This window comes from Salvelinus fontinalis, unplaced genomic scaffold (genome assembly GCF_029448725.1).
Source record: "Salvelinus fontinalis isolate EN_2023a unplaced genomic scaffold, ASM2944872v1 scaffold_0040, whole genome shotgun sequence".
In the NCBI taxonomy this organism is placed as follows: domain Eukaryota; kingdom Metazoa; phylum Chordata; class Actinopteri; order Salmoniformes; family Salmonidae; genus Salvelinus; species Salvelinus fontinalis.
In genome coordinates this window covers 477,618-504,093 of record NW_026600249.1, presented here as the reverse complement: position 1 = coordinate 504,093, position 26,476 = coordinate 477,618, and the positions used below count along the sequence as shown (strand labels likewise).

At 48.0% G+C, this 26,476-nt stretch overlaps 1 protein-coding gene across 1 annotated transcript in view; it reads left to right on the top strand.

Moving 5' to 3' along the window:
* LOC129842429 (dystrophin-like) overlaps positions 1-26,476 on the top strand; it is a gene marked incomplete at both ends in the record, with an annotated part of 185,041 nt that overhangs the window by 40,055 nt on the left and 118,510 nt on the right. Inside the window, 8 exon segments of the mRNA XM_055910991.1 lie at positions 7,288-7,422; positions 8,599-8,802; positions 11,725-11,906; positions 17,048-17,198; positions 17,369-17,488; positions 19,065-19,166; positions 21,778-21,885; positions 22,247-22,426. Coding sequence (XP_055766966.1) covers positions 7,288-7,422; positions 8,599-8,802; positions 11,725-11,906; positions 17,048-17,198; positions 17,369-17,488; positions 19,065-19,166; positions 21,778-21,885; positions 22,247-22,426 — 1,182 coding nt within the window.

The window sequence follows — 26,476 nt, the reverse complement described above, 5'->3', positions numbered from 1 at the left end:
CTCCCAGGGCCTCTGGAGTGAAGGGTCTCGGGCCTCCCAGGGCCTCTAGAGTGAAGGGTCTCGGGCCTCCCAGGGCCTCTAGAGTGAAGGGTCTCGGGCCTCCCAGGGCCTCTGGAGTGAAGGGTCTCTGGCCTCCCAGGGCCTCTAGAGTGAAGGGTCTCGGGCCTCCCAGGGCCTCTGGAGTGAAGGGTCTTCAGCCTCCCAGGGCCTCTGGAGTGAAGGGTCTTCAGCCTCCCAGGGCCTCTGGAGTGAAGGGTCTTGGGCCTCCCAGGGCCTCTGGAGTGAAGGGTCTCTGGCCTCCCAGGGCCTCTGGAGTGAAGGGTCTCTGGCCTCCCAGGGCCTCTGGAGTGAAGGGTCTTGGGCCTCCCAGGGCCTCTGGAGTGAAGGGTTTCTGGCCTCCCAGGGCCTCTGGAGTGAAGGGTCTTCAGCCTCCCAGGGCCTCTGGAGTGAAGGGTCTCTGGCCTCCCAGGGCCTCTGGAGTGAAGGGTCTTGGACCTCCCAGGGCCTCTGGAGTGAAGGGTCTTGGGCCTCCCAGGGCCTCTGAAGTGAAGGGTCTTGGCCTCCCAGGGCCTCTGGAGTGAAGGGTCTCTGGCCTCCCAGGGCCTCTAGAGTGAAGGGTCTCGGGCCTCCCAGGGCCTCTGGAGTGAAGGGTCTTCAGCCTCCCAGGGCCTCTGGAGTGAAGGGTCTTGGGCCTCCCAGGGCCTCTGGAGTGAAGGGTCTCTGGCCTCCCAGGGCCTCTGGAGTGAAGGGTCTTGGGCCTCCCAGGGCCTCTGGAGTGAAGGGTCTTGGGCCTCCCAGGGCCTCTAGAGTGAAGGGTCTTGGGCCTCCCAGGGCCTCTGGAGTGAAGGGTCTCTGGCCTCCCAGGGCCTCTGGAGTGAAGGGTCTCTGGCCTCCCAGGGCCTCTGAAGTGAAGGGTCTTGGGCCTCCCAGGGCCTCTGGAGTGAAGGGTCTTGGGCCTCCCAGGGCCTCTGGAGTGAAGGGTCTTGGGCCTCCCAGGGCCTCTGGAGTGAAGGGTCTTGGCCTCCCAGGGCCTCAAGTGAAGGGTCTTGGCCTCCCAGGGCCTCTGGAGTGAAGGGTCTTGGCCTCCCAGGGCCTCTGGAGTGAAGGGTCTTGGCCTCCCAGGGCCTCTGGGTTGAAGAATCTCGGGCCTCCCAGGGCCTCTGAAGTGAAGGGTCTTGGGCCTCCCAGGGCCTCTAGAGTGAAGGGTCTTGGGCCTCCCAGGGCCTCTAGAGTGAAGGGTCTAGGGCCTCCCAGGGCCTCAAGTGAAGGGTCTTGGGCCTCCCAGGGCCTCTAGAGTGAAGGGTATTGGGCCTCCCAGGGCCTCTGAAGTGAAGGGTCTTGGCCTCCCAGAGCCTCAAGTGAAGGGTCTTGGCCTCCCAGGGCCTCTGGTCTAAAGCAGTGCACTATGTGGGGAATAGGGTCCCATTTGGGACGTATTCCATATCTGTCTGTGATGTGACTGCTGTCATCTCATATCACTGGTATAGTGTGGTTATCCAACACCCTCCACCCCAGTTCATACATGTTCAGCTGTTATAGTCAAAGTGTTTCAGTAGTGTAGCTGTAGTAGAAATATACACAGTGAGCAAAACATTTAATGATAAATGTTCATCCAGAGGCCCTGGGATTATCTTAACTCCTTTAATTGCTATCTTTCTGAGTCACTATTCTATTGATGTGGGACTATAAATTGTGATAATGACGGATGTATATGTGGCGGAGAGAGAGACGATAGAGAGAGAGAGAGACAGAGAGAGAGAGAGAGAGAGAGAGGAAGAGGGAGAGGGAGAGGGAGAGAGAGAGAGAGAGAGAGAGAGAGAGAGAGAGGGAGAGAGAGAGAGAGACAGAGAGAGACAGAGAGAGACAGAGAGAGACAGAGACAGAGACAGAGACAGAGACAGAGAGATGGAGAGAGAGATGGAGAGAGAGATGGAGAGAAAGAGAGACAAAGAGGAAGAAAGAGAGATATAGGAGAGAGAGAAAGAGAGAGAGGGAAATGAGTCTAGCTGTCTGGAAGACGTCATTATCCTTCACTTCATTTATCATCATTTACACCAACTGCCAGGATTATCTCTCTCACTCTGATGCAGACAGACAGGACTATCTCTCCCACTATGATGCAGACAGACAGGACTATCTCTCTCACTCTGATGCAGACAGACAGGACTATCTCTCCCACTCTGATGCAGACAGACAGGACTATCTCTCCCACTCTGATGCAGACAGACAGGATTATCTCTCCCACTCTGATGCAGACAGACAGGACTATCTCTCCCACTCTGATGCAGACTGCCAGGATTATCTCTCCCACTCTGATGCAGACAGACAGGACTAACTCTCCCACTCTGATGCAGACAGACAGGATTATCTCTCCCACTGTGATGCAGACAGACAGGACTATCTCTCCCACTCTGATGCAGACAGACAGGACTATCTCTCCCACTCTGATGCAGACAGACAGGACTATCTCTCCCACTCTGATGCAGACAGACAGGACTATCTTTCTCACTCTGATACAGCTAGACAGGACTATCTCTCCCACTCTGATGCAGACAGACAGGAGACAGCAGACAGGGAGACAGGAAGACAGACAGACAGCAGACAGGGAGACAGACAGACAGCAGACAGGGAGAAAGATAGACAGCAGACAGGAAGACAGGGAGACAGACAGACAGCAGACAGGGAGACAGACAGACAGCAGACAGGGAGACAGACAGACAGCAGACAGGGAGACAGGAAGACAGCAGACAGACAGACAGACAGGAGACAGTGAGACAGACAGCAGACAGGGAGACAGACAGACAGCAGACAGGGAGACAGGAAGACAGGAAGACAGCAGACAGGGAGACAGACAGACAGCAGACAGGGAGACAGGAAGACAGGAAGACAGCAGACAGGGAGACAGGAAGACAGCAGACAGGGAGACAGACAGACAGCAGACAGGGAGACAGACAGACAGCAGACAGGGAGACAGACAGACAGCAGACAGGAAGACCGCAGACAGGGAGACAGACAGACAGCAGACAGGGAGACAGACAGACAGCAGACAGACAGACAGATAGACAGCAGACAGGAAGACAGGAAAACAGACAGACAGCAGACAGGGAGACAGGAAGACAGCAGACAGGGAGACAGACAGACAGCAGACAGGGAGAAAGATAGACAGCAGACAGGAAGACATGGAGACAGACAGGCAGCAGACAGGGAGACAGACAGACAGCAGACAGGGAGACAGACAGACAGCAGACAGGGAGACAGAAAGACAGGGAGATGGTGGCTGGGTTTAGGATGTTCAGGGGACTGGGTTTAGGACGTTCAGGGGACTGGGTTTAGGACGTTCAGGGGGCTGGGTTTAGGACGTTCAGGGGACTGGATTTAGGACGTTCAGGGGACTGGGTTTAGGACGTTCAGGGGGCTGGGTTTAGGACGTTCAGGGGATTGAGTTTAGGACGTTCAGGGGGCTGGGTTTAGGACGTTCAGGGGACTGGGTTTAGGACGTTCAGGGGACTGGGTTTAGGACGTTCAGCGAACTGGGTTTAGGACGTTCAGGGGGCTGGGTTTAGGACGTTCAGGGGGCTGGGTTTAGGACGTTCAGGGGACTTGGTTTAGGACGTTCAGCGAACTGGGTTTAGGACGTTCAGGGGGCTGGGTTTAGGACGTTCAGGGGACTGGGTTTAGGACGTTCAGCGAACTGGGTTTAGGACGTTCAGGGGACTGGGTTTAGGACGTTCAGCGAACTGGGTTTAGGACGTTCAGGGGGCTGGGTTTAGGACGTTCAGGGGACTGGATTTAGGACGTTCAGGGGGCTGGGTTTAGGACGTTCAGGGGATTGGGTTTAGGTCGTTCAGGGGACTTGGTTTAGGACGTTCAGGGGACTTGGTTTAGGACATTCAGGGGACTTGGTTTAGGACGTTCAGGGGATTGGGTTTAGGACGTTCAGGGGACTTGGTTTAGGATGTTCAGGGGACTTGGTTTAGGACGTTCAGGGGATTGGGTTTAGGACATTCAGGGGACTTGGTTTAGGACGTTCAGGGGATTGGGTTTAGGACGTTCAGGGGACTTGGTTTAGGACGTTCAGGGGACTTGGTTTAGGACATTCAGGGGACTTGGTTTAGGACGTTCAGGGGATTGGGTTTAGGACGTTCAGGGGGCTGGGTTTAGGACGTTCAGGGGATTGGGTTTAGGACGTTCAGGGGACTTGGTTTAGGATGTTCAGGGGACTTGGTTTAGGACGTTCAGGGGATTGGGTTTAGGACGTTCAGGGGACTTGGTTTAGGACGTTCAGGGGACTGGATTTAGGACGTTCAGGGGGCTGGGTTTAGGACGTTCAGGGGGCTGGGTTTAGGACGTTCAGGGGATTGGGTTTAGGACGTTCAGGGGACTTGGTTTAGGACGTTCAGGGGACTTGGTTTAGGACGTTCAGGGGACTTTTTTTAGGACGTTCAGGGGACTTGGTTTAGGACGTTCAGTTGGGGAAGCCAGGTTCCGTATGTATCAAGCTTCTCAGAGTAGGAATGCTGATATGAGATCAGTTTTGCCTTTTAGGTCATAATGAATACAATCATCTCGACAAGGGGGACCTGATCCTAGATCAGCAGTCCTACTCTGAAAAAGGGCCCAGAGCTGTCATCCAGCCTGGCTCACAGTGTATTGTTGAGATGTGAGCGGTTCTGATCCGGACTCTGTTGTTCAGACTGGGGAGTTACAGTAGGGGAGGGGTTAATCCAGTATAATGGATGCTGCTCTCTCTGTCTTTAGGGGAGGGTTAATCCAGTATAATGGAAGCTGCTCTCTCTGTCTTTAGGGGTTAATCCACTATAACGGATGCTGCTCTCTCTGTTTTTAGGGGGTAATCCAGTATAATGGATGCTGCTCTCTCTCTGTCTTTAGGGGTTAATCCAGTATAATGGATGCTGCTCTCTCTCTGTCTTTAGGGGTTAATCCAGTATAATGGATGCTGCTCTCTCTCTGTCTTTAGGGGTTAATCCAGTATAATGGATGCTGCTCTCTCTGTCTTTAGGGGTTAATCCAGTATAATGGATGCTGCTCTCTCTCTGTCTTTAGGGGTTAATCCAGTATAATGGATGCTGCTCTCTCTGTCTTTAGGGGTTAATCCACTATAACGGATGCTGCTCTCTCTGTCTTTAGGGGAGGGTTAATCCACTATAATGGATGCTGCTCTCTCTGTCTTTAGGGGTTAATCCACTATAACGGATGCTGCTCTCTCTGTCTTTAGGGGAGGGTTAATCCAGTATAATGGATGCTGCTCTCTCTCTGTCTTTAGGGGTTAGTCCAGTATAATGGATGCTGCTCTCTCTCTGTCTTTAGGGGAGGGTTAATCCAGTATAATGGATGCTGCTCTCTCTCTGTCTTTAGGGGTTAGTCCAGTATAATGGATGCTGCTCTCTCTCTGTCTTTAGGGGTTAATCCAGTATAATGGATGCTGCTCTCTCTCTGTCTTTAGGGGTTAATCCAGTATAATGGATGCTGCTCTCTCTGTTTTTAGGGGAGGGTTAATCCAGTATAATGGATGCTGCTCTCTCTCTGTCTTTAGGGGTTAATCCAGTATAATGGATGCTGCTCTCTCTGTGTTTAGGGGTTAATCCAGTATAATGGATGCTGCTCTCTCTGTCTTTAGGGGTTAATCCAGTATAATGGATGCTGCTCTCTCTGTATTTAGGGGTTAATCCAGTATAATGGATGCTGCTCTCTCTCTGTGTTTAGGGGAGGGTTAATCCAGTATAATGGATGCTGCTCTTTCTGTGTTTAGGGGAGGGTTAATCCAGTATAATGGAAGCGGCTCTCTCTGTGTTTTATGTGTTGCTGATGTACTCTACATGTATTTTCTAAACTGTCTCTGTTGCTCTGACACTCTTGCCCTTCCTTTCACATCTCTTTCACTCTCTACTCCACTCTCTGTCCTCAAATCTCTCCACTCTCTCTCCTCCACTCTCTCTTCCACTCGCTCATCCACTCTCTCCTCCACTCTCTCTCCTCCACTCTCTCTACACTCTCTCCTCCACTCTCTCATCCACTCTCTCATCCACTCTCTCTCCTCCAATCTCTCTCCTCCACTCTCTCCTCCACTCTCTCTCCTCCACCCACCCTCTCCTCCACTCTCTCTCCTCCAATCGCTCTCCTCCACTCTCTCTCCTCCACTCTCTCTCCTCCACTCTCTCTACTCCACTCTCTCCTCCATTCTCTCTCCTCCACTCTCTCCTCCAATCTCTCTCCTCCACCCACTCTCTCCTCCACTCTCTCTCCTCCAATCTCTCTCCTTCTCTCTCTCCTCCACTCTCTCTCCTCCAATCTCTCTCCTTCTCTCTCTCCTCCACTCTCTCTCCTCCACTCTCTCTCCTCCAATCTCTCTCCTCCACTCTCTCTCCTCCAATCTCTCTCCTCCACTCGCTCTTTTTCTCTGTCTCTCTCACCTTTTCACCCACCCATCCACACATCCCTTTGTGTCTGTTTCTCTCGCTCCTACCCTCGATCCCATCCTCCCTCTTCTCCTCTCCTCTCCTCCCTCTGACCCCCTCTCTTTTCCTGTCCTTCACCCTCTCCCTCTCCTCTCCTCCCTCTGACTCCCCCTCTCTTTTCCTGTCTTTCACCCTCTCCCTCTCCTCTCCTCCCTCTGACCCCCTCTCTTTCCTGTCCTTCACCCTCTCCCTCTCCTCTCCTCCCTCTGACTCATCCTAACTTGTCCTTTCCTTCACCATCTCCCTCTGACTCCTCCTCTTTTCATGTCCTTCACCCTCTCCCTCTCCTCTCCTCCCTCTGACTCATCCTCTCTTTTCCTGTCCTTCACCCTCCCTCTGTATAATTTTCTCTCTTCTTTTCCTCTCCCTCCCGCTTCTTGATTTCTCTTCTTCTCTTCTTCCATTTGTTGTATTTTTTTCTTTCTCTCCCCCTTCTCTTCCTTCCTGTCTTTCTCTCCTCTCCTCTCATCTCTCTCTCTGTCTCTACCCACCCACCCACCCTCTCTCTCTCTCTCTCTCTCTCTCTCTCTCTCTCTCTCTCTCTCTCTCTCTCTCTCTCTCTCTCTCTCTCTCTCTCTCTCTCTCTCTTTCTCTCTCTGTGTCCCGCTCTTTTCCCCCCTCTCTCTCTATCTCTCTCTCTCTCTCTCTCTCTCTCTCCCTCTCTCTCTCTTTGTATCTCTCCCTCTCTCTCCCTGTCTCTCCCTCTCTCTCTTTGTCTCTCTCCCTCTCTCTCCCTGTCTCTCCCTCTCTCCCTCTCTTTTTCCCTCTCTCTCTCTGTCTCTCTCTCCCTATCTCTCTGTCTCTCTCTCAGATCACAGTGAGTGTGTCTCAGGGGCGGGTTCGTACCCCCTCCCCCTCTCCTAAACCTCACTATGAAAGCTATGCCTACAGTCAAGCTGCATATGTCAAGTCACCTGAACAAAAGAGGAGACGCTTTACTGAGCAGGTCTGTGTCTACTGCTAACTACCTACCCTGTCTCTAGTCTCTAGTCTCACAGCTGTAGACCTCTCCTCTCCTCTCCTCTCCTCTCCTCTCCTCTCCTCTCCTCTCCTCTCCTCTCCTCTCCTCCTGGGTGTCCATCCATGCCTGAACAGAGCTGAGGCTGAGCCTGTGGCTATGTAGCTGGTAGTCTTCATTGCAGTTGAACACTTCTCTGGGCATTGTGAGATTTGATGATCTGTGCAATACGACTAGAATAAAGACGACCTGGAACTGTGTCTCTCAGCTCGCCCCCCCCCCCCCCCCCCCCCCCCAGGCTTAATGAACAGTTATCTGTGTTCTCCAGGTGTACCGGTGACTGACACAAATCTCAGAGTATGTCTGTGTCTACAGAGCATGTGGAGCTTCTGAACGCCATGGCAACGGCACAGCTTGGCTAGCAGCACCACAACCCACCAGACGCTCTGTTTGTGCTGCTGACTAATGCACCTGTGTGTTTGGCTTTGTCACCATGAGTCAATGTGTGTTTCTGTCTGTCTGTGTGTTTGTGTGTATGTTGTAATTATGCTTTTGGATAGAGTGTTGCCCTTTGTTTGCCTCTGTCTGTGCAGCAAGTGTGTGTGTGTGTGTGTGTGTGTGTGTGTGTGTGTGTGTGTGTGTGTGTGTGTGTGTGTGTGTGTGTGTGTGTGTGTGTGTGTGTGTGTGTGTGTGTGTGTGTGTGTGTGTGTATGTGTGTGTGTGTGTGTGTGTCTGCATGGAGGGGTGTCTGTGTTTCTGTGCTTCACACCTCTAATGTGTTTTGGCACCACATACTTCCATTCCTCATCACACTCCCTTCAAGGCAGGAAGTGTTCAGACTGTTGAGACTCCCTGGGAGAGAAGCCGTGTTAATGTAGTGGGGAACCATTCTCTTGTCTTTTCCAAGAGAGCAATTTGTTTATTGTCAGTGGTGAGTCTAACCACGCTCTTCAGTCCACTCCCTCATCTCCCTCTCCTAACTCTCTCTCTCTCTCCCTTCCCCCGCCCCTCTCCCTCCCTCTCACCTCTCCCCTCCCCTATTTCTCCTTTTCCATCTCCCTCTCCCACTCCATCTCAACCTCCCCTCTCTCTACTTTTCCATCTCCCTCTCCTTCTCCATCTCCCTCCCCCTCCCTCCCCCTCTTCTCCTCCTCCCCACCCCAGACCCAGCTGCTGCGTGGGGGCAGTCAGGATGACCTGGAGCGGGGCCTGAGCCCCCTGGCCCCTGGGGCCACCCAGCTGGAAGACTACCAGAGCATCCTGGAGGAGGTCCTGACCTGGCTGCTGTCTGCAGAGGATGGCCTGCAGGCCCAGCCCCGCATCTCCTCTCACGTAGAGGAGGTCAAGGAGCAGTTCCACACCCACGAGGTAGGGACACTCCAGAGGGGATATATACCAGAGGAGTTTATTTAATATAACACACGAGGTAGGGACACTCCAGAGGGGATATATACCAGAGGAGTTTATTTAATATAACACATGAGGTAGGGACACCCCATGCTTTATCATGTTTGTCATACTTTATCATGCTTATCATGCTTTATCATGCTTTATCATGCTTCATCATGCTTTATCATACTTTATCATGCTTATCATGCTTTATCATGCTTTATCATGCTTTATCATGCTTTATCATACTTTATCATGCTTATCATGCTTTATCATGCTTATCATGCTTATCATGCTTTATCATGCTTTATCATGCTTCATCATGCTTCATCATGCTTTATCATGCTTTATCATACTTTATCATGCTTATCATGCTTTATCATGCTTATCATGCTTTATCATGCTTTATCATACTTTATCATACTTTTTCATGCTTTATCATGCTTTATCATACTTTATCATACTTTATCATACTTTATCATACTTTATCATGCTTTATCATGCTTCATCATGCTTTATCATACTTTATCATGCTTATCATGCTTTATCATACTTTATCATTCTTCATCATACTTTATCATGCTTCATCATGCTTTATCATACTTTATCATGCTTTATCATGCTTTATCATGCTTCATCATGCTTTATCATGCATATCATACTTTATCATGCATATCATACTTTATCATACTTTATCATTCTTCATCATACTTTATCATGCTTCATCATGCTTTATCATACTTTATCATGCTTTATCATGCTTTATCATGCTTTACCATACTTTATCATGCATATCATACTTTACCATACTTTATCATGCATATCATACTTTATCATACTTTATCATGCTTATCATACTTTATCATGCTTATCATACTTTATCATGCTTTATCATGCTTATCATACTATATCATACTTATCATGTTTTATCATGCCTATCATACTTTATCATGCTTATCATACTTTATCATGCTTATCATGTTTTGTCATACTTTATAATGCTTCATTATACTTTATCATGCTTTATCATGCTTTGTTATATTGTGTGTTTGTAAGAGCGATGAACACTAGGGACACCATAGAGGGGACATAGCTACAGGGCCTTCAGAAAGTATTCACACCCCTTGACTTATTCCACATTTTGCTACAGCCTGAATTCAAAATGGATTAAATAAAATAACAAATCTCAATGACAAAGTGAATGTTCTTTAGATTTTCAAATAGATTTGAGTCTTAACTGTAACTCGGCCACTCAGCAACATTCACTGTGTTCCTGGTCAGCAGCTCCAGTGTAGATTTGGACTTGTGTTTTAGGTTATTGTCCTGCTGGTGAATTCTTCTCCCAGTGTCTGGTGGAACTCAGACTGAACGAGGTTTTCCTCTAAGGATTTTGGCTGTGCTAGCTCTATTCTGTTTCTTTTTTATCCTGAAAAACTCCCCAGTTGTTAACGATGACAAGCATACCCATAACATGATGCGGCCACCACTATGCCTGAAAATATGGAGAGTGGTACTCAGTAATGTGTTGTATTGGATTTGACCAAACAAAACACTTTTTATTCACAAAAAGTTAATTGTTTTGAATTCTTTTGCATTATTAATTTAGTGCCTTGTTGCAAACAGGATACATGTTTTGTAGACATTATTATATTGTACAGGCTTCTTTTTTCCCCTCAGTCAATTAGGTTAGTATTGTGGAGTAACTACCCCTGAGCGGTTTCTTTCCTCTCCGGCAACTGAGTTAGGAATGACGCCTGTGTCTTTGTAGTGACGGGGTGTATTGATACACCATCCAAAGTGTAATTCATAACTTCACCATGCTCAAAGGGATATGCAATGTCTGCTTTTATTTTTTACCCATCTACCAATAGGTGCCCTTTGTAAGGCATTGGAAAACCTCCCTGGTATTTGTGGTTGAATCTATGTTTGAAATTCACTGCTCGACTGAGGGACCTTACAGATAATTGTATGTGTGGGGTACAGAGATGAGGTAGTCATTCAAAAAGCAACTTATTATGTGACTTGTTAAGCACATTTTTTACTCCTGAACTTATTTCAGCTTGTCATAACAAAGAGGTTGAATACTTGATTCAAGACATTTCAGCTTTTCATTTTTAATTAACTTTGTAAAAAAAAATCGAAAACATAATTCCACTTTGACATTATGGCGTATTGTGTGTAAGCCAGTGACAAAACATCTCAATGTAATCCATTTTAACTTCAGGCTGTAAAACAACAAAATGTGTAAAAAGTCCAAGGGTAGTTTAGTTTATAATAATGAATCACAACACAATGAAAGAAGAAAGGAAAGATGAAGGGAATATCTGTTCAGGTAGAAAACCTGACTCTGTGTTTTCCCCTGTGTGTTCATTATATACTATAACATGTACTGGGGTGTGTGTGTGTTTGTGTGTGTCTATATGCGCTGTGTGTGTGTTTGTGTGTGCATGTTTGTAAATGTGTGTGTGTCCCTCCATGTTTGTGTGCCTGTGTATGTGTGTGTATCTGTGTGTTCCTGTATCTGTGTGTGCGTCTGTGTGTGTGTCTGTGTGTTCCTGTGTCTGTGTGGGTATGTTCCTGTGTCTATGTGTATGTCTGTGTGTTCCTGTGTGTGTGTGTGTGTCTGTGTGTTCCTGTGTCTGTGTGTGTGTCTGTGTGTTCCTGTATCTGTGTGTGTGTCTGTGTGTGTTCCTGTGTGTGTGTGTCTGTGTGTCCCTGTGTCTGTGTGGGTATGTTCCTGTGTCTATGTGTATGTCTGTGTGTTCCTGTGTGTCTGTGTGTGTGTCCCCGTGTCTGTGTGTCCCTGTGTCTGTGTGTGTGTCCCCGTGTCTGTGTGTGTGTCTGTGTGTGTGTGTCCTTGTGTCTGTGTGTGTACTTCCCTTCCTGCCTGTGTTCTCTCAGGGCTACATGGTGGAGCTGACGTCCCACCAGGGCAGTGTGGGCAGGGTGCTGCGTGCGGGCAGTGCCCTGCTGGGTGAGGGCCATTTAACGGAGGAGGAGGAGAAAGAGGTCAGGGAGCAGATGAACCTCCTCAACTCCCGCTGGGAACACCTCAGAGTGGCTAGCATGGAGAAACAGAGCAGGTAGGACACACACATGGATGGATGCACACACACACACACACACACACACACACACACACACACACACACACACACAAACACAAACACAAACACACACACACAGTCCTCTTCTCAACTCCCCCGTGGTGTTGTTGTTACATTTCCCAGTTCTCTCCTCAACTCCCCTGTGGTGGTGTTGTTACGTTTCCCAGTCCTCTCCTCAACTCCCCTGTGGTGGTGTTGTTACGTTTCCCAGTCCTCTCCTCAACTCCCCTGTGGTGGTGTTGTTACGTTTCCCAGTCCTCTTCTCAACTCCCCTGTGGTGGTGTTATTACGTTTCCCAGTCCTCTTCTCAACTACCCCGTGGTGGTGTTGTTACGTTTCCCAGTCCTCTTCTCAACTCCCCTGTGGTGGTGTTATTACGTTTCCCAGTCCTCTTCTCAACTACCCCGTGGTGGTGTTGTTACATTTCCCAGTCCTCTCCTCAACTCCCCCGTGGTGGTGTTACATTTCCCAGTCCTCTCCTCAACTCCCCCGTGGTGTTGTTGTTACATTTCCCAGTCCTCTCCTCAACTCCCCTGTGGTGGTGTTGTTACGTTTCCCAGTCCTCTCCTCAACTCCCCTGTGGTGGTGTTATTACATTTCCCAGTCCTCTCCTCAACTCCCCTGTGGTGGTGTTGTTACGTTTCCCAGTCCTCTCCTCAACTCCCCTGTGGTGGTGTTGTTACGTTTCCCAGTCCTCTTCTCAACTCCCCTGTGGTGGTGTTGTTACGTTTCCCAGTCCTCTTCTCAACTCCCCTGTGGTGGTGTTGTTACGTTTCCCAGTCCTCTTCTCAACTCCCCTGTGGTGGTGTTGTTACGTTTCCCAGTCCTCTTCTCAACTCCCCCGTGGTGGTGGTGTTACGTTTCCCAGTCCTCTCCTCAACTCCCCCGTGGTGGTGTTGTTACATTTCCCAGTCCTCTCCTCAACTCCCCCGTGGTGGTGTTGTTACGTTTCCCAGTCCTCTTCTCAACTCCCCTGTGGTGGTGGTGTTGTTACATTTCCCAGTCCTCTCCTCAACTCCCCTGTGGTGGTGGTGGTGTTACGTTTCCCAGTCCTCTTCTCAACTCCCCTGTGGTGGTGGTGTTGTTACGTTTCCCAGTCCTCTTCTCAACTCCCCTGTGGTGGTGTTGTTACGTTTCCCAGTCCTCTCCTCAACTCCCCTGTGGTGGTGTTGTTACGTTTCCCAGTCCTCTCCTCAACTCCCCTGTGGCGGTGTTACGTTTCCCAGTCCTCTCCTCAACTCCCCTGTGGTGGTGTTGTTACGTTTCCCAGTCCTCTCCTCAACTCCCCTGTGGTGGTGTTGTTACGTTTCCCAGTCCTCTTCTCAACTCCCCTGTGGTGGTGTTGTTACGTTTCCCAGTCCTCTCCTCAACTCCCCTGTGGTGGTGTTGTTACGTTTCCCAGTCCTCTTCTCAACTCCCCTGTGGTGGTGTTGTTACGTTTCCCAGTCCTCTCCTCAACTCCCCTGTGGTGGTGGTGTTACGTTTCCCAGTCCTCTCCTCAACTCCCCCGTGGTGGTGTTACGTTTCCCAGTCCTCTTCTCAACTCCCCCGTGGTGTTGTTGTTACATTTCCCAGTTCTCTCCTCAACTCCCCTGTGGTGGTGTTGTTACGTTTCCCAGTCCTCTCCTCAACTCCCCTGTGGTGGTGTTGTTACGTTTCACAGTCCTCTTCTCAACTCCCCTGTGGTGGTGTTGTTACGTTTCCCAGTCCTCTCCTCAACTCCCCCGTGGTGGTGTTACATTTCCCAGTCCTCTCCTCAACTCCCCCGTGGTGTTGTTGTTACATTTCCCAGTCCTCTCCTCAACTCCCCCGTGGTGTTGTTGTTACATTTCCCAGTCCTCTCCTCAACTCCCCCGTGGTGGTGTTGTTACGTTTCCCAGTCCTCTCCTCAACTCCCCCGTGGTGGTGTTACATTTCCCAGTCCTCTCCTCAACTCCCCTGTGGTGGTGTTGTTGTTACATTTCCCAGTCCTCTTCTCAACTCCCCTGTGGTGGTGTTGTTACATTTCCCAGTCCTCTTCTCAACTCCCCCGTGGTGGTGGTGTTGTTACGTTTCCCAGTCCTCTCCTCAACTCCCCTGTGGTGGTGTTGTTACGTTTCCCAGTCCTCTCCTCAACTCCCCTGTGGTGGTGTTGTTACGTTTCCCAGTCCTCTCCTCAACTCCCCTGTGGTGGTGTTGTTACGTTTCCCAGTCCTCTTCTCAACTCCCCTGTGGTGGTGTTGTTACGTTTCCCAGTCCTCTCCTCAACTCCCCTGTGGTGGTGTTGTTACGTTTCCCAGTCCTCTTCTCAACTCCCCTGTGGTGGTGTTGTTACGTTTCCCAGTCCTCTCCTCAACTCCCCTGTGGTGGTGTTGTTACGTTTCCCAGTCCTCTCCTCAACTCCCCCGTGGTGGTGTTGTTACGTTTCCCAGTCCTCTCCTCAACTCCCCTGTGGTGGTGTTGTTACGTTTCCCAGTCCTCTCCTCAACTCCCCCGTGGTGGTGTTGTTACGTTTCCCAGTCCTCTCCTCAACTCCCCCGTGGTGGTGTTGTTACGTTTCCCAGTCCTCTCCTCAACTCCCCTGTGGTGTTGTTGTTACGTTTCCCAGTCCTCTCCTCAACTCCCCCGTGGTGGTGGTGTTACATTTCCCAGTCCTCTCCTCAACTCCCCCGTGGTGGTGGTGTTGTTACGTTTCCCAGTCCTCTCCTCAACTCCCCCGTGGTGGTGGTGTTACATTTCCCAGTCCTCTCCTCAACTCCCCCGTGGTGGTGGTGTTGTTACGTTTCCCAGTCCTCTCCTCAACTCCCCCGTGGTGGTGTTGTTACGTTTCCCAGTCCTCTTCTCAACTACCCCGTGGTGGTGGTGTTACGTTTCCTAGTCCTCTTCTCAACTACCCCGTGGTGGTGGTGTTACGTTTCCTAGTCCTCTTCTCAACTACCCCGTGGTGGTGGTGTTACGTTTCCCAGTCCTCTTCTCAACTACCCCATGGTGTTGTTGAAGATCAAGGGCTATTTAATGAATTGGAACGACTGGCAATCTGACACTCTGGTGTTTCATGTAAAGATATAGCCTAATGGTATTATCCTCTGTAGTAGAAAGCAATGGGTTTGATATAGAAGCCTACATAACCAACCCATGAAGGAGAATGTAACATCCATATATGACCAGCTCTACATAACCAACCCATGAAGGAGAATGTAACATCCATATATGACCAGCTCTACATAACCACCCATGAAGGAGAATGTAACATCCATATATGACCAGCTATGTAAACTTTAACATTGATTTATACTCCAGTAGATGTTGTTCAATTGATAATGTAAATGTTTGTCTTCTTTTAATGCCTCTTAAGGGGAAATTAATCTAAAAGTAACTGAATGTAATCAGATTACTTTACTGAGTTTGGGTAATCCAAATGTTACCTTACTGATAAATATGTTGTACAGGTAACTAGTAACTGTAACAGATTACATTTAGAAAGTAACATACCCAACCCTGCACATACTGTACACAGACACACACAAATCAAATCAAATCAAATTTTATTGGTCACATACACATGGTTAGCAGATGTTAATGCGAGTGTAGCAAAATGCTTGTGCTCCTAGTTCCGACCATGCAGTAATATCTAACAAGTAATCTAACAATTTCACAACAACTACCTTATACGCACAAGTGTAAAGGAATGAATAAGAATATGTACATATAAATATATGGATGAGTGATGGCCGTGCGGCATAGGCAAGATGCAGTAGATGGTATAGAGTACAGTATATACATATGAGATGGGTAATGTAGGGTATGTAAACATTATATAAAGTGACATTGTTTAAAGTGACTAGTGATACATTTATTACATACAATTTCCAATTATTTAAGTGGCTGGAGTTGAGTCAGTATGTTGGCAGCAGCCACTCAATGTTAGTGATGGCTGTTTAACAGTCTGATGGCCTTGAGATATAAGCTGTTTTTCAGTTTCTCGGTCCCAGCTTTGATGCACCTTTACTGACCTCGCCTTCTGGATGATAGCGGGGTGAACAGGTAGTGGCTCGGGTGGTTGTTGTCCTTGATGATCTTTTTGGCCTTCCTGTGACATCGGGTGGTGTAGGTGTCCTGGAGGGCAGGTAGTTTGCCCCCGGTGATGCGTTGTGCAGACCTCACTACCCTCTGGAGAGCCTTACGGTTGTGGGCGGAGCAGTTGCCGTACCAGGCGGTGATACAGCCCGACAGGATACACTCCATTGTGTGACAGGATGCTCTCGATTGTGAACACACACACACACACTTGTGCACGCACCCACACACACACAAGCACACACACACATACACACACATACACCCACACAAGCACACACACACGCACATACACACACACAAACAAAGCACAAATTCCCCTGAAAGCCAGCCTATCTCTCTGGGTGAGAAATAAATCTCTATGTCCTTGAAGGTAATATTATGTTTTGAATAGACCTCAGCTGCAGCTCTCTGTGAGGTGTCTAGTTAGGATCTAGCTGTACTCAACAGCCCCCTGCCCTCTGCTCAGTCTCTCCTCTCCTCTTCCACCTCCTCTACTCTACCTCCTCTCCTCTTCTCTTCGCCCCTCCTTTCCTCTCCTCCTCCCTCTCTTCTCCTCTCCTCTCCTCTCCTCCTCCCTCTCCTCTCCTCTTCTCCTCTCATCCTCCCACTCTTTTCCACTACTCTCCTCTCCTCTCCTCTCCATCCATCTCTTCTCCTCCTCCTCTCTCTAATATCCTCTACTCTACTCTCCTCCTTTCCTCTTCTCCTCCCTCTCTTCTCCTCCTCTCCTCTCCTCCCTTTCTTCTCCTCTCCACCTCCCTCTCTTCTCTTCTCTTCTCTACTCTACTCTCCTCCTCTCCTCCTCCCTCCCATCTCCTCTCCTCCTCACCTCCTCTCCTTCCTCTCTCCTACTCCTCTCCTCCCTCTCTTCTCCTCTACTCTTCTCCTCTCCTTCTCTCCTCCACTCCTCTCCTTTCCTCCTCTCCTCTCCTCCTCTCCTCCTCCCTCTCTTCTCTTCGCTCCTCCTCACCTCTCCTCTCCTCCTCTTCCCTTCCCTCTGCTCTTCTCCTCTCTTCCCCTCCCCTCCTCCCATCTTTCCTCTCGTCCTCCTCCCCCAGACTCCACGAGGTGTTGATGGACCTTCAGCACCAGCAGTTGAAGCAGCTCACTGATTGGTTGGAGCTGACAGAAGGGCGGATCAAGCGGATGGGGGCTCAGCCTATGGGGCCAGACCTGGAGGATGTTAAACACCAAGTAGAGGAACACAAAGTAGGTCACCTACTATCTAGCTGCCTGTAGGGCTGGGGTCCTTTCAGGGTCATGTTCACTACAGCACATCCTAGTGAAATAATCATGAACATTTACTATTAGATTACTTCAGATAGTGGCTTTCCATTTTGTTCCTACTAGACTCAACCCAATGATCATGCCTGTTGTAGCTGTTACAGGAGGACCTAGAGTTGGAGCAGGTGCGTGTTAACTCTCTGACACACATGGTGGTGGTGGTGGATGAGAACAGTGGAGACAGCGCCACCGCTGCCCTGGAGGAGAAACTACAGGTGAGACAGGCAGGACACACACACACACACACACACACACACACACACACACACACACACACACACACACACACACACACACACACACACACACACACACACACACACACACTGTCTAATACAATGTCTAGTACACAGTCTAGCACACTGTCTAATACACAGTCTAGCACACTGTCTAGTACACTGACTAGTACACTGTCTAGTACACAGTCTAGTACACAGTCTGCTGATGTTCTCCCTTAGTAGAAGAGAGAAGAGAAACCCATTCGGGTAGAACGTAGTATTTGTGTGTAAATAGATTGGATGGTAAATAATGAGTGTTCTCTGGTGATTAACCATGTCTAGCAGTTATCGGTCCAGGAACTCAGCATTCTGCTCTGTCTATTGGATGAGAGAGAGAGAGAGAGAGAGAGAGAGAGAGAGAGGGGGGGGGGGGGGTAGAGTGGGGGGGGGGGGGGGGGGCAGGTGGAGAGGAAGAAAGAGAGAAAGGGAAATTGCTTTGTTAGTTTATTTGTCTCTTGTATGTGGTTGTTAGGAGATAATGGGAGAAGATGCCGTAGTCTTGTCAGTATGAATCATAACAGAGATAAGGTGTAATGCAGAGTGGTTTTTGTTGTTTGGTGTTTAGAAAGATGCAGTGATACGATATGGCACCAGACAACAACCCGGTTTTAACTGCTGCTATAAGAAACAGAAGACTAATATACATTCTGAAAGGCTGCCCTTTACATGCCTTCTATTGACAAGACTCAATAACCCGTTACCATAGTGACCTGTCAATGTCTTCTTTATCACGCGTCTCCGCCCTTCTCTCTGTTTTAGGGTCGTTTTGGGCACCTGGGCTCTTTACTTTCTGTTACAATGACAGTAGAAATCTCCCCAGGAATGAAAGTGAGGGGATTGGTTAATAGCATGTAACTGATGGAGCTCTTCCTGCATGATGCCTTTTACTGTGATAGAGAACACACAGAAGCCTGGTAATGTGATGGTGTTACTGCAGGCTGGGATGAGATGACTTTCTTATCCCAGATGGAGGTAGATACTGGTCTTCAAACATCAGAACGCCTGTAGAAATCGGATGGAGAGGAAGGCCAGTGGAGTTAAACCCAACTAGAATGTCTTGTTGAAAGGAGTTGTACTGTATGTGATGCTGAGAGTTACACCGGGTTCCATTCTGGATCTGGTCTATCTGGAATCTCTAAGGTGATGCTGAGAGTTACACCGGGTTCCATTCTGGATCTGGTCTATCTGGAATCTCTAAGGTGATGCTGAGAGTTACACCGGGTTCCATTCTGGATCTGGTCTATCTGGAATCTCTAAGGTGATGCTGAGAGTTACACCGGGTTCCATTCTGGATCTGGTCTATCTGGAATCTCTAAGGTGATGCTGAGAGTTACACCGGGTTCCATTCTGGATCTGGTCTATCTGGAATCTCTAAGGTGATGCTGAGAGTTACACTGGGTTCCATTCTGGATCTGGTCTATCTGGAATCTCTAAGGTGATGCTTCAAATCCGCCTCCAAGGACCATGAAAAAAAACAACCCCTCTTTTGTAACGTGTGTGTTCTTCCTTTCAGCACCTGGGAGACCGGTGGGCAGCCATCTGTAAGTGGACAGAGGAGCATTGGGTTCTGCTACAGGAGATCCTACTCCAGTGGCAACACTTCACTGAGGAACAGGTAGCGGCATAGAAACAGAATAGAACACATAGACAACACATCCCCCTTCAAGGTAATGTTCAGACAGTGGGTGGACGGGCGGCCATGTTGGTCCGTACAAAGCTAACAGGCTAGTGATGTGTAGAGAGCTAACAGGCTAGTGTTGTGTAGAGCGCTAACAGGCTAGTGTTGTGTAGAGAGCTAACAGGCTAGTGTTGTGTAGAGAGCTAACAGGCTAGTGTTGTGTAGAGAGCTAACAGGCTAGTGTTGTGTAGAGAGCTAACAGGCTAGTGTTGTGTAGAGAGCTAACAGGCTAGTGTTGTGTAGAGAGCTAACAGGATAGTGTTGTGTAGAGAGCTAACAGGCTAGTGTTGTGTAGAGAGCTAACAGGATAGTGTTGTGTAGAGAGCTAACAGGCTAGTGTTGTGTAGAGAGCTAACAGGCTAGTGTTGTGTAGAGAGCTAACAGGCTAGTGTTGTGTAGAGAGCTAACAGGCTAGTGTTGTGTAGAGAGCTAACAGGCTAGTGTTGTGTAGAGAGCTAACAGGCTAGTGTTGTGTAGAGAGCTAACAGGATAGTGTTGTGTAGAGAGCTAACAGGCTAGTGTTGTGTAGAGAGCTAACAGGATAGTGTTTTGTAGAGAGCTAACAGGCTAGTGCTGTGTAGAGAGCTAACAGGCTAGTGTTGTGTAGAGAGCTAACAGGCTAGTGTTGTGTAGAGCGCTAACAGGCTAGTGTTGTGTAGAGAGCTAACAGGCTAGTGTTGTGTAGAGAGCTAACAGGCTAGTGTTGTGTAGAGAGCTAACAGGCTAGTGTTGTGTAGAGAGCTAACAGGCTAGTGTTGTGTAGAGAGCTAACAGGCTAGTGTTGTGTAGAGAGCTAACAGGCTAGTGTTGTGTAGAGAGCTAACAGGCTAGTGTTGTGTAGAGAGCTAACAGGCTAGTGTTGTGTAGAGAGCTAACAGGCTAGTGTTGTGTAGAGAGCTAACAGGATAGTGTTGTGTAGAGAGCTAACAGGCTAGTGTTGTGTAGAGAGCTAACAGGCTAGTGTTGTGTAGAGAGCTAACAGGATAGTGTTGTGTAGAGAGCTAACAGGCTAGTGTTGTGTAGAGAGCTAACAGGCTAGTGTTGTGTAGAGAGCTAACAGGCTAGTGTTGTGTAGAGAGCTAACAGGCTAGTGTTGTGTAGAGAGCTAACAGGATAGTGTTGTGTAGAGAGCTAACAGGCTAGTGTTGTGTAGAGAGCTAACAGGATAGTGTTTTGTAGAGAGCTAACAGGCTAGTGCTGTGTAGAGAGCTAACAGGCTAGTGTTGTGTAGAGAGCTAACAGGCTAGTGTTGTGTAGAGCGCTAACAGGCTAGTGTTGTGTAGAGAGCTAACAGGCTAGTGTTGTGTAGAGAGCTAACAGGCTAGTGTTGTGTAGAGAGCTAACAGGCTAGTGTTGTGTAGAGAGCTAACAGGCTAGTGTTGTGTAGAGAGCTAACAGGCTAGTGTTGTGTAGAGAGCTAACAGGCTAGTGTTGTGTAGAGAGCTAACAGGCTAGTGTTGTGTAGAGAGCTAACAGGCTAGTGTTGTGTAGAGAGCTAACAGGCTTGTGTTGTGTAGAGAGCTAACAGGCTAGTGTTGTGTAGAGAGCTAACAGGCTAGTGTTGTGTAGAGAGCTAACAGGCTAGTGTTGTGTAGAGAGCTAACAGGCTAGTGTTGTGTAGAGAGCTAACAGGCTAGTGTTTTGTAGAGAGCTAACAGGCTAGTGTTGTGTAGAGAGCTAACAGGCTAGTGTTGTGTAGAGAGCTAACAGGCTAGTGTTTTGTAGAGAGCTAACAGGATAGTGTTGTGTAGAGAGCTAACAGGCTAGTGTTGTGTAGAGAGCTAACAGGCTAGTGTTGTGTAGAGAGCTAACAGGCTAGTGTTGTGTAGAGAGCTAACAGGCTAGTGTTGTGTAGAGAGCTAACAGGCTAGTGTTTTGTAGAGAGCTAACAGGCTAGTGTTGTGTAGAGAGCTAACAGGCTAGTGTTGTGTAGAGAGCTAACAGGCTAGTGCTGTGTAGAGAGCTAACAGGATAGTGTTGTTTAGAGAGCTAACAGGATAGTGTTTTGTAGAGAGCTAACAGGCTAGTGTTGTGAGTCAGACCTATCTGGCGAAAAGGGAGACTACACACAGGCCTCTGGAACAGACTGAGTTTCTTCTATGTTCAGAGGTGCAAACTCTTCTTAATGTCTGATGGAATCCACCCTTCTTACCTCTCTGAGATCAATCTTACAGAGCGATCAGGTTTCCCACCATGTTGCTTTAACCTCTCTGATGATGTCAGATCAGAGGTCAGATCACATTGAACAGGGTGGAATTGCTGGATTCAAGTTTGATGAATTACAACAGCACCTCTCCCTTCACCTATCTGCCCCTATTCACCTCATCTCTCCTCCTTTCTCTCTCTCTCTCTTTCTCTCTCTCTCTCTGTGTGTCTCTCTCGCTCTCTCTGTCCCTCTCTGTCCCTCTCTCTCTCTCTCTCTCTCTCTCTCTCTCTCTCTCTCTCTCTCTCTCTCTGTCTCTCTCTCTCTCTCTCTCTCTTTGTCTCTCTCTCTCTCCGTCTCTGTCTTTCTTTCTCTCTGTCTGTCTTTGTATCTCTCTCTCTGCAGTGTTCGTTTGACTCATGGTTGACTCAGAAGGAGAAGTTGGTTCTGTCCATCCAGAGCAGTGGCATCAAGGAGCAGAGTGACATGGTGGCCAACCTGAGAAAACTAGCGGTGAGTAACAGCTACTTTATCCAATCACCTTAGGAAGCTAGCAGTGAGGGCGGTTCTTAGACAAACCTGAGCCAATGATCTCAGGAAACTTGTGGTGAGTGGCAGCTCCCTTAGCCAATGACTTCAGGAGGTTAGTGGTTAGTGACAGCTCCTATCAGAACTTTACGTGGAAACTTTCGATTATGTCCACCAGCCAGGTTCCCTTAATAAAGGTTCAACAGATTTTTTTTTTTAATCAATAAATGTGTGTGTGTGTGTGTGTGTGTGTGTGTGTGTGTGTGTGTGTGTGTGTGTGTGTGTGTGTGTGTGTGTGTGTGTGTGTGTGTGTGTGTGTGTGTGTGTGTGTGTGTGTGTGTCTCAGACGGTGAAGGGAGACCTGGAGGTGAAGAGACCGACCATGGACAAGCTGTGTTCTCTGTGCCAGGACCTGGTCTCCTCAGTGAAGAACAAAGAGGTGGCCCATAAGCTGGAGGCCCGGCTGGAGAGCTTCGCCCAACGCTGGGACAAACTGGTGCAGAGCCTGGATAGGAGCAGCTCACAGGTACCTAACCTCTCTACGGATCTGTCTATCTCTCACTACCACTCTATCTGTCAGTCACTTCTGTTTCATCTGTCTCTCTCTCCAGCTCAACCACGTTCTCTGTCTCTCTCTCTGTCTCTCTCTCCTGGCCCATTATAATGATGTGTCTCTCTCTCTCCAGGCCCATTATAATCATGTGTCTCTCTCTCCAGGCCCATTATAATCATGTGTCTCTCTCTCCAGGCCCATTATAATCATATGTCTCTCTCTCCAGGCCCATTATAATCATGTGTCTCTCTCTCCAGGCCCATTATAATCATATGTCTCTCTCTCCAGGCCCATTATAATCATATGTCTCTCTCTCAGGCCCATTATAATCATATGTCTCTCTCTCTCCAGGCCCATTATAATCATATGTCTCTCTCTCTCTCCAGGCCCATTATAATCATATGTCTCTCTCTCTCCAGGCCCATTATAATCATATGTCTCTCTCTCAGGCCCATTATAATCATATGTCTCTCTCTCTCTCCAGGCCCATTATAATCATATGTCTCTCTCTCTCTCCAGGCCCATTATAATCATATGTCTCTCTCTCTCCAGGCCCATTATAATCATATGTCTCTCTCTCAGGCCCATTATAATCATATGTCTCTCTCTCTCTCCAGGCCCATTATAATCATATGTCTCTCTCTCTCTCCAGGCCCATTATAATCATATGTCTCTCTCTCAGGCCCATTATAATCATATGTCTCTCTCTCTCCAGGCCCATTATAATCATATTTCTCTCTCTCTCCAGGCCCATTATAATCATGTGTCTATCTCTCTCCAGGCCCATTATAATCATATGTCTCTCTCTCTCTCCAGGCCCATTATAATCATATGTCTCTCTCTCCAGGCCCATTATAATCATATGTCTCTCTCTCTCCAGGCCCATTATAATCATATGTCTCTCTCTCCAGGCCCATTATAATCATATGTCTCTCTCTCTCTTCAGGCCCATTATAATCATATGTCTCTCTCTCTCTCTCCAGGCCCATTATAATCATATGTCTCTCTCTCTCTCCAGGCCCATTATAATCATATGTCTCTCTCTCTCTCTCCAGGCCCATTATAATCATATGTCTCTCTCTCTCTCCAGGCCCATTATAATCATGTGTCTCTCTCTCCAGGCCCATTATAATCATATGTCTCTCTTTCCAGGCCCATTATAATCATATGTCTCTCTCTCTCCAGGCTCATTATAATCATATGTCTCTCTCTCCAGGCCCATTATAATCATATGTCTCTCTCTCCAGGCCCATTATAATCATATGTCTCTCTCTCTCCAGGCCCATTATAATCATATGTCTCTCTCTCTCTCCAGGCCCATTATTATCATATGTCTCTCTCTCCAGGCCCATTATAATCATATTTCTCTCTCTCTCCAGGCCCATTATAATCATGTGTCTATCTCTCTCCAGGCCCATTATAATCATATGTCTCTCTCTCTCCAGGCCCATTATAATCATATGTCTCTCTCTCCAGGCCCATTATAATCATATGTCTCTCTCTCTCCAGGCCCATTATAATCATATGTCTCTCTCTCCAGGCCCATTATAATCATATGTCTCTCTCTCTCTTCAGGCCCATTATAATCATATGTCTCTCTCTCTCTCTCCAGGCCCATTATAATCATATGTCTCTCTCTCTCTCCAGGCCCATTATAATCATATGTCTCTCTCTCTCTCTCCAGGCCCATTATAATCATATGTCTCTCTCTCTCTCCAGGCCCATTATAATCATGTGTCTCTCTCTCCAGGCCCATTATAATCATATGTCTCTCTTTCCAGGCCCATTATAATCATATGTCTCTCTCTCTCCAGGCTCATTATAATCATATGTCTCTCTCTCCAGGCCCATTATAATCATATGTCTCTCTCTCCAGGCCCATTATAATCATATGTCTCTCTCTCTCCAGGCCCATTATAATCATATGTCTCTCTCTCTCTCCAGGCCCATTATTATCATATGTCTCTCTCTCCAGGCCCATTATAATCATATGTCTCTCTCTCCAGGCCCATTATAATCATATGTCTCTCTCTCCAGGCCCATTATGATCATATGTCTCTCTCTCTCCAGGCCCATTATAATCATATGTCTCTCTCTCCAGGCCCATTATAATCATATGTCTCTCTCTCTCCAGGCCCATTATAATAATATGTCTCTCTCTCCAGGCCCATTATGATCATATGTCTCTCTCTCTCCAGGCCCATTATAATCATACGTCTCTCTCTCTCCAGGCCCATTATAATCATACGTCTCTCTCTCCAGGCCCATTATAATCATATGTCTCTCTCTCTCTCCAGGCCCATTATGATCATATGTCTCTCTCTCTCTCTCCAGGCCCATTATAATCATATGTCTCTCTCTCCAGGCCCATTAGAATCATATGTCTCTCTCTCTCTCCAGGCCCATTAGAATCATATGTCTCTCTCTCTCTCCAGGCCCATTATAATCATATGTCTCTCTCTCCAGGCCCATTATAATCACATGTCTCTCTCTTCAGGTCCATTTTAATCATATGTCTCTCTCTCCAGGCCCATTATAATCATATGTCTCTCTCTCCAGGCCCATTATAATCATATTATTTGACCCTAGTTGTAGTGTGGTGTCTTCATGAGCCCAGTGTTATTAATCAACCACCTCTAGCATCCATCAGCAGTCAGCCAGCTGCTATCTCACATCTCACGGTCGCCATGGCAGCACGACACTCCAATATCACTGTTTGACCAATCTGTTAGCCTGTCTGTCATACATCTATTTTGTCCCTGACCATAATGTGTGAGGGCATATTCATATTCAACAAACCATACCTGGGTTCAAATACTATTTGATATAATTTCAAACAAATATTTTATCTGTGCTTGACTGGGCTTGTCGGGCCTTCTGGATCATTAGAATAGTTCCAATACAGCAAACTTTGCCCATCCGGGACCCATCCAGGCTGTTGCAAACACTCAGCGTTCATGAGAGATATCAAATAGTACTTGACCCCAGGTTTGCCACACACTTTGGTCATGTACAATGGAATTAAAAATGCACTCCATGATCTTAAGCTCAACAAATTCTAAACACATAGTTTCAATTGGATTTGTAACATAGCATACGAATTGCAAAAAAATATATATTTTGCACAACTACAAGAGAGAAGGTCTCCCAGGCATATTGCTGTACACAAACAATTTTTTGCTTTCTTACTTTTAGGATAGAAACAAAACCCCTGGATCTCTGGTGTATGTTTGTTTGTGTCCTGACCTGTCTGTCTGTGTGTGTGAGCTGACACTGATGTTGTGTGTGTTTGTGTCCTGACCTGTGTGTCTGTGTGTGTGAGCTGACACTGATGTTGTGTGTTTGTGCCTTGACACTGTGTGTCTGTGTGTGTGAGCTGACACTGATGTTGTGTGTTTGTGTCCTGACCTGTGTGTCTGTGTGTGTGAGCTGACACTGATGTTGTGTGTGTTTGTGCCTTGACACTGTGTGTCTGTGTGTGTGAGCTGACACTGATGTTGTGTGTGTTTGTGCCTTGACACTGTGTGTCTGTGTGTGTGAGCTGACACTGATGTTGTGTGTGTTTGTGTCCTGACCTGTCTGTCTGTGTGTGTGAGCTGACACTGATGTTGTGTGTTTGTGTCCTGACCTGTGTGTCTGTGTGTGTGAGCTGACACTGATGTTGTGTGTGTTTGTGCCTTGACACTGTGTGTCTGTGTGTGTGAGCTGACACTGATGTTGTGTGTGTTTGTGCCTTGACACTGTGTGTCTGTGTGTGTGAGCTGACACTGATGTTGTGTGTTTGTGTCCTGACCTGTGTGTCTGTGTGTGTGAGCTGACACTGATGTTGTGTGTGTTTGTGCCTTGACACTGTGTGTCTGTGTGTGTGAGCTGACACTGATGTTGTGTGTGTTTGTGCCTTGACACTGTGTGTCTGTGTGTGTGAGCTGACACTGATGTTGTGTGTGTTTGTGTCCTGACCTGTCTGTCTGTGTGTGTGAGCTGACACTGATGTTGTGTGTTTGTGTCCTGACCTGTGTGTCT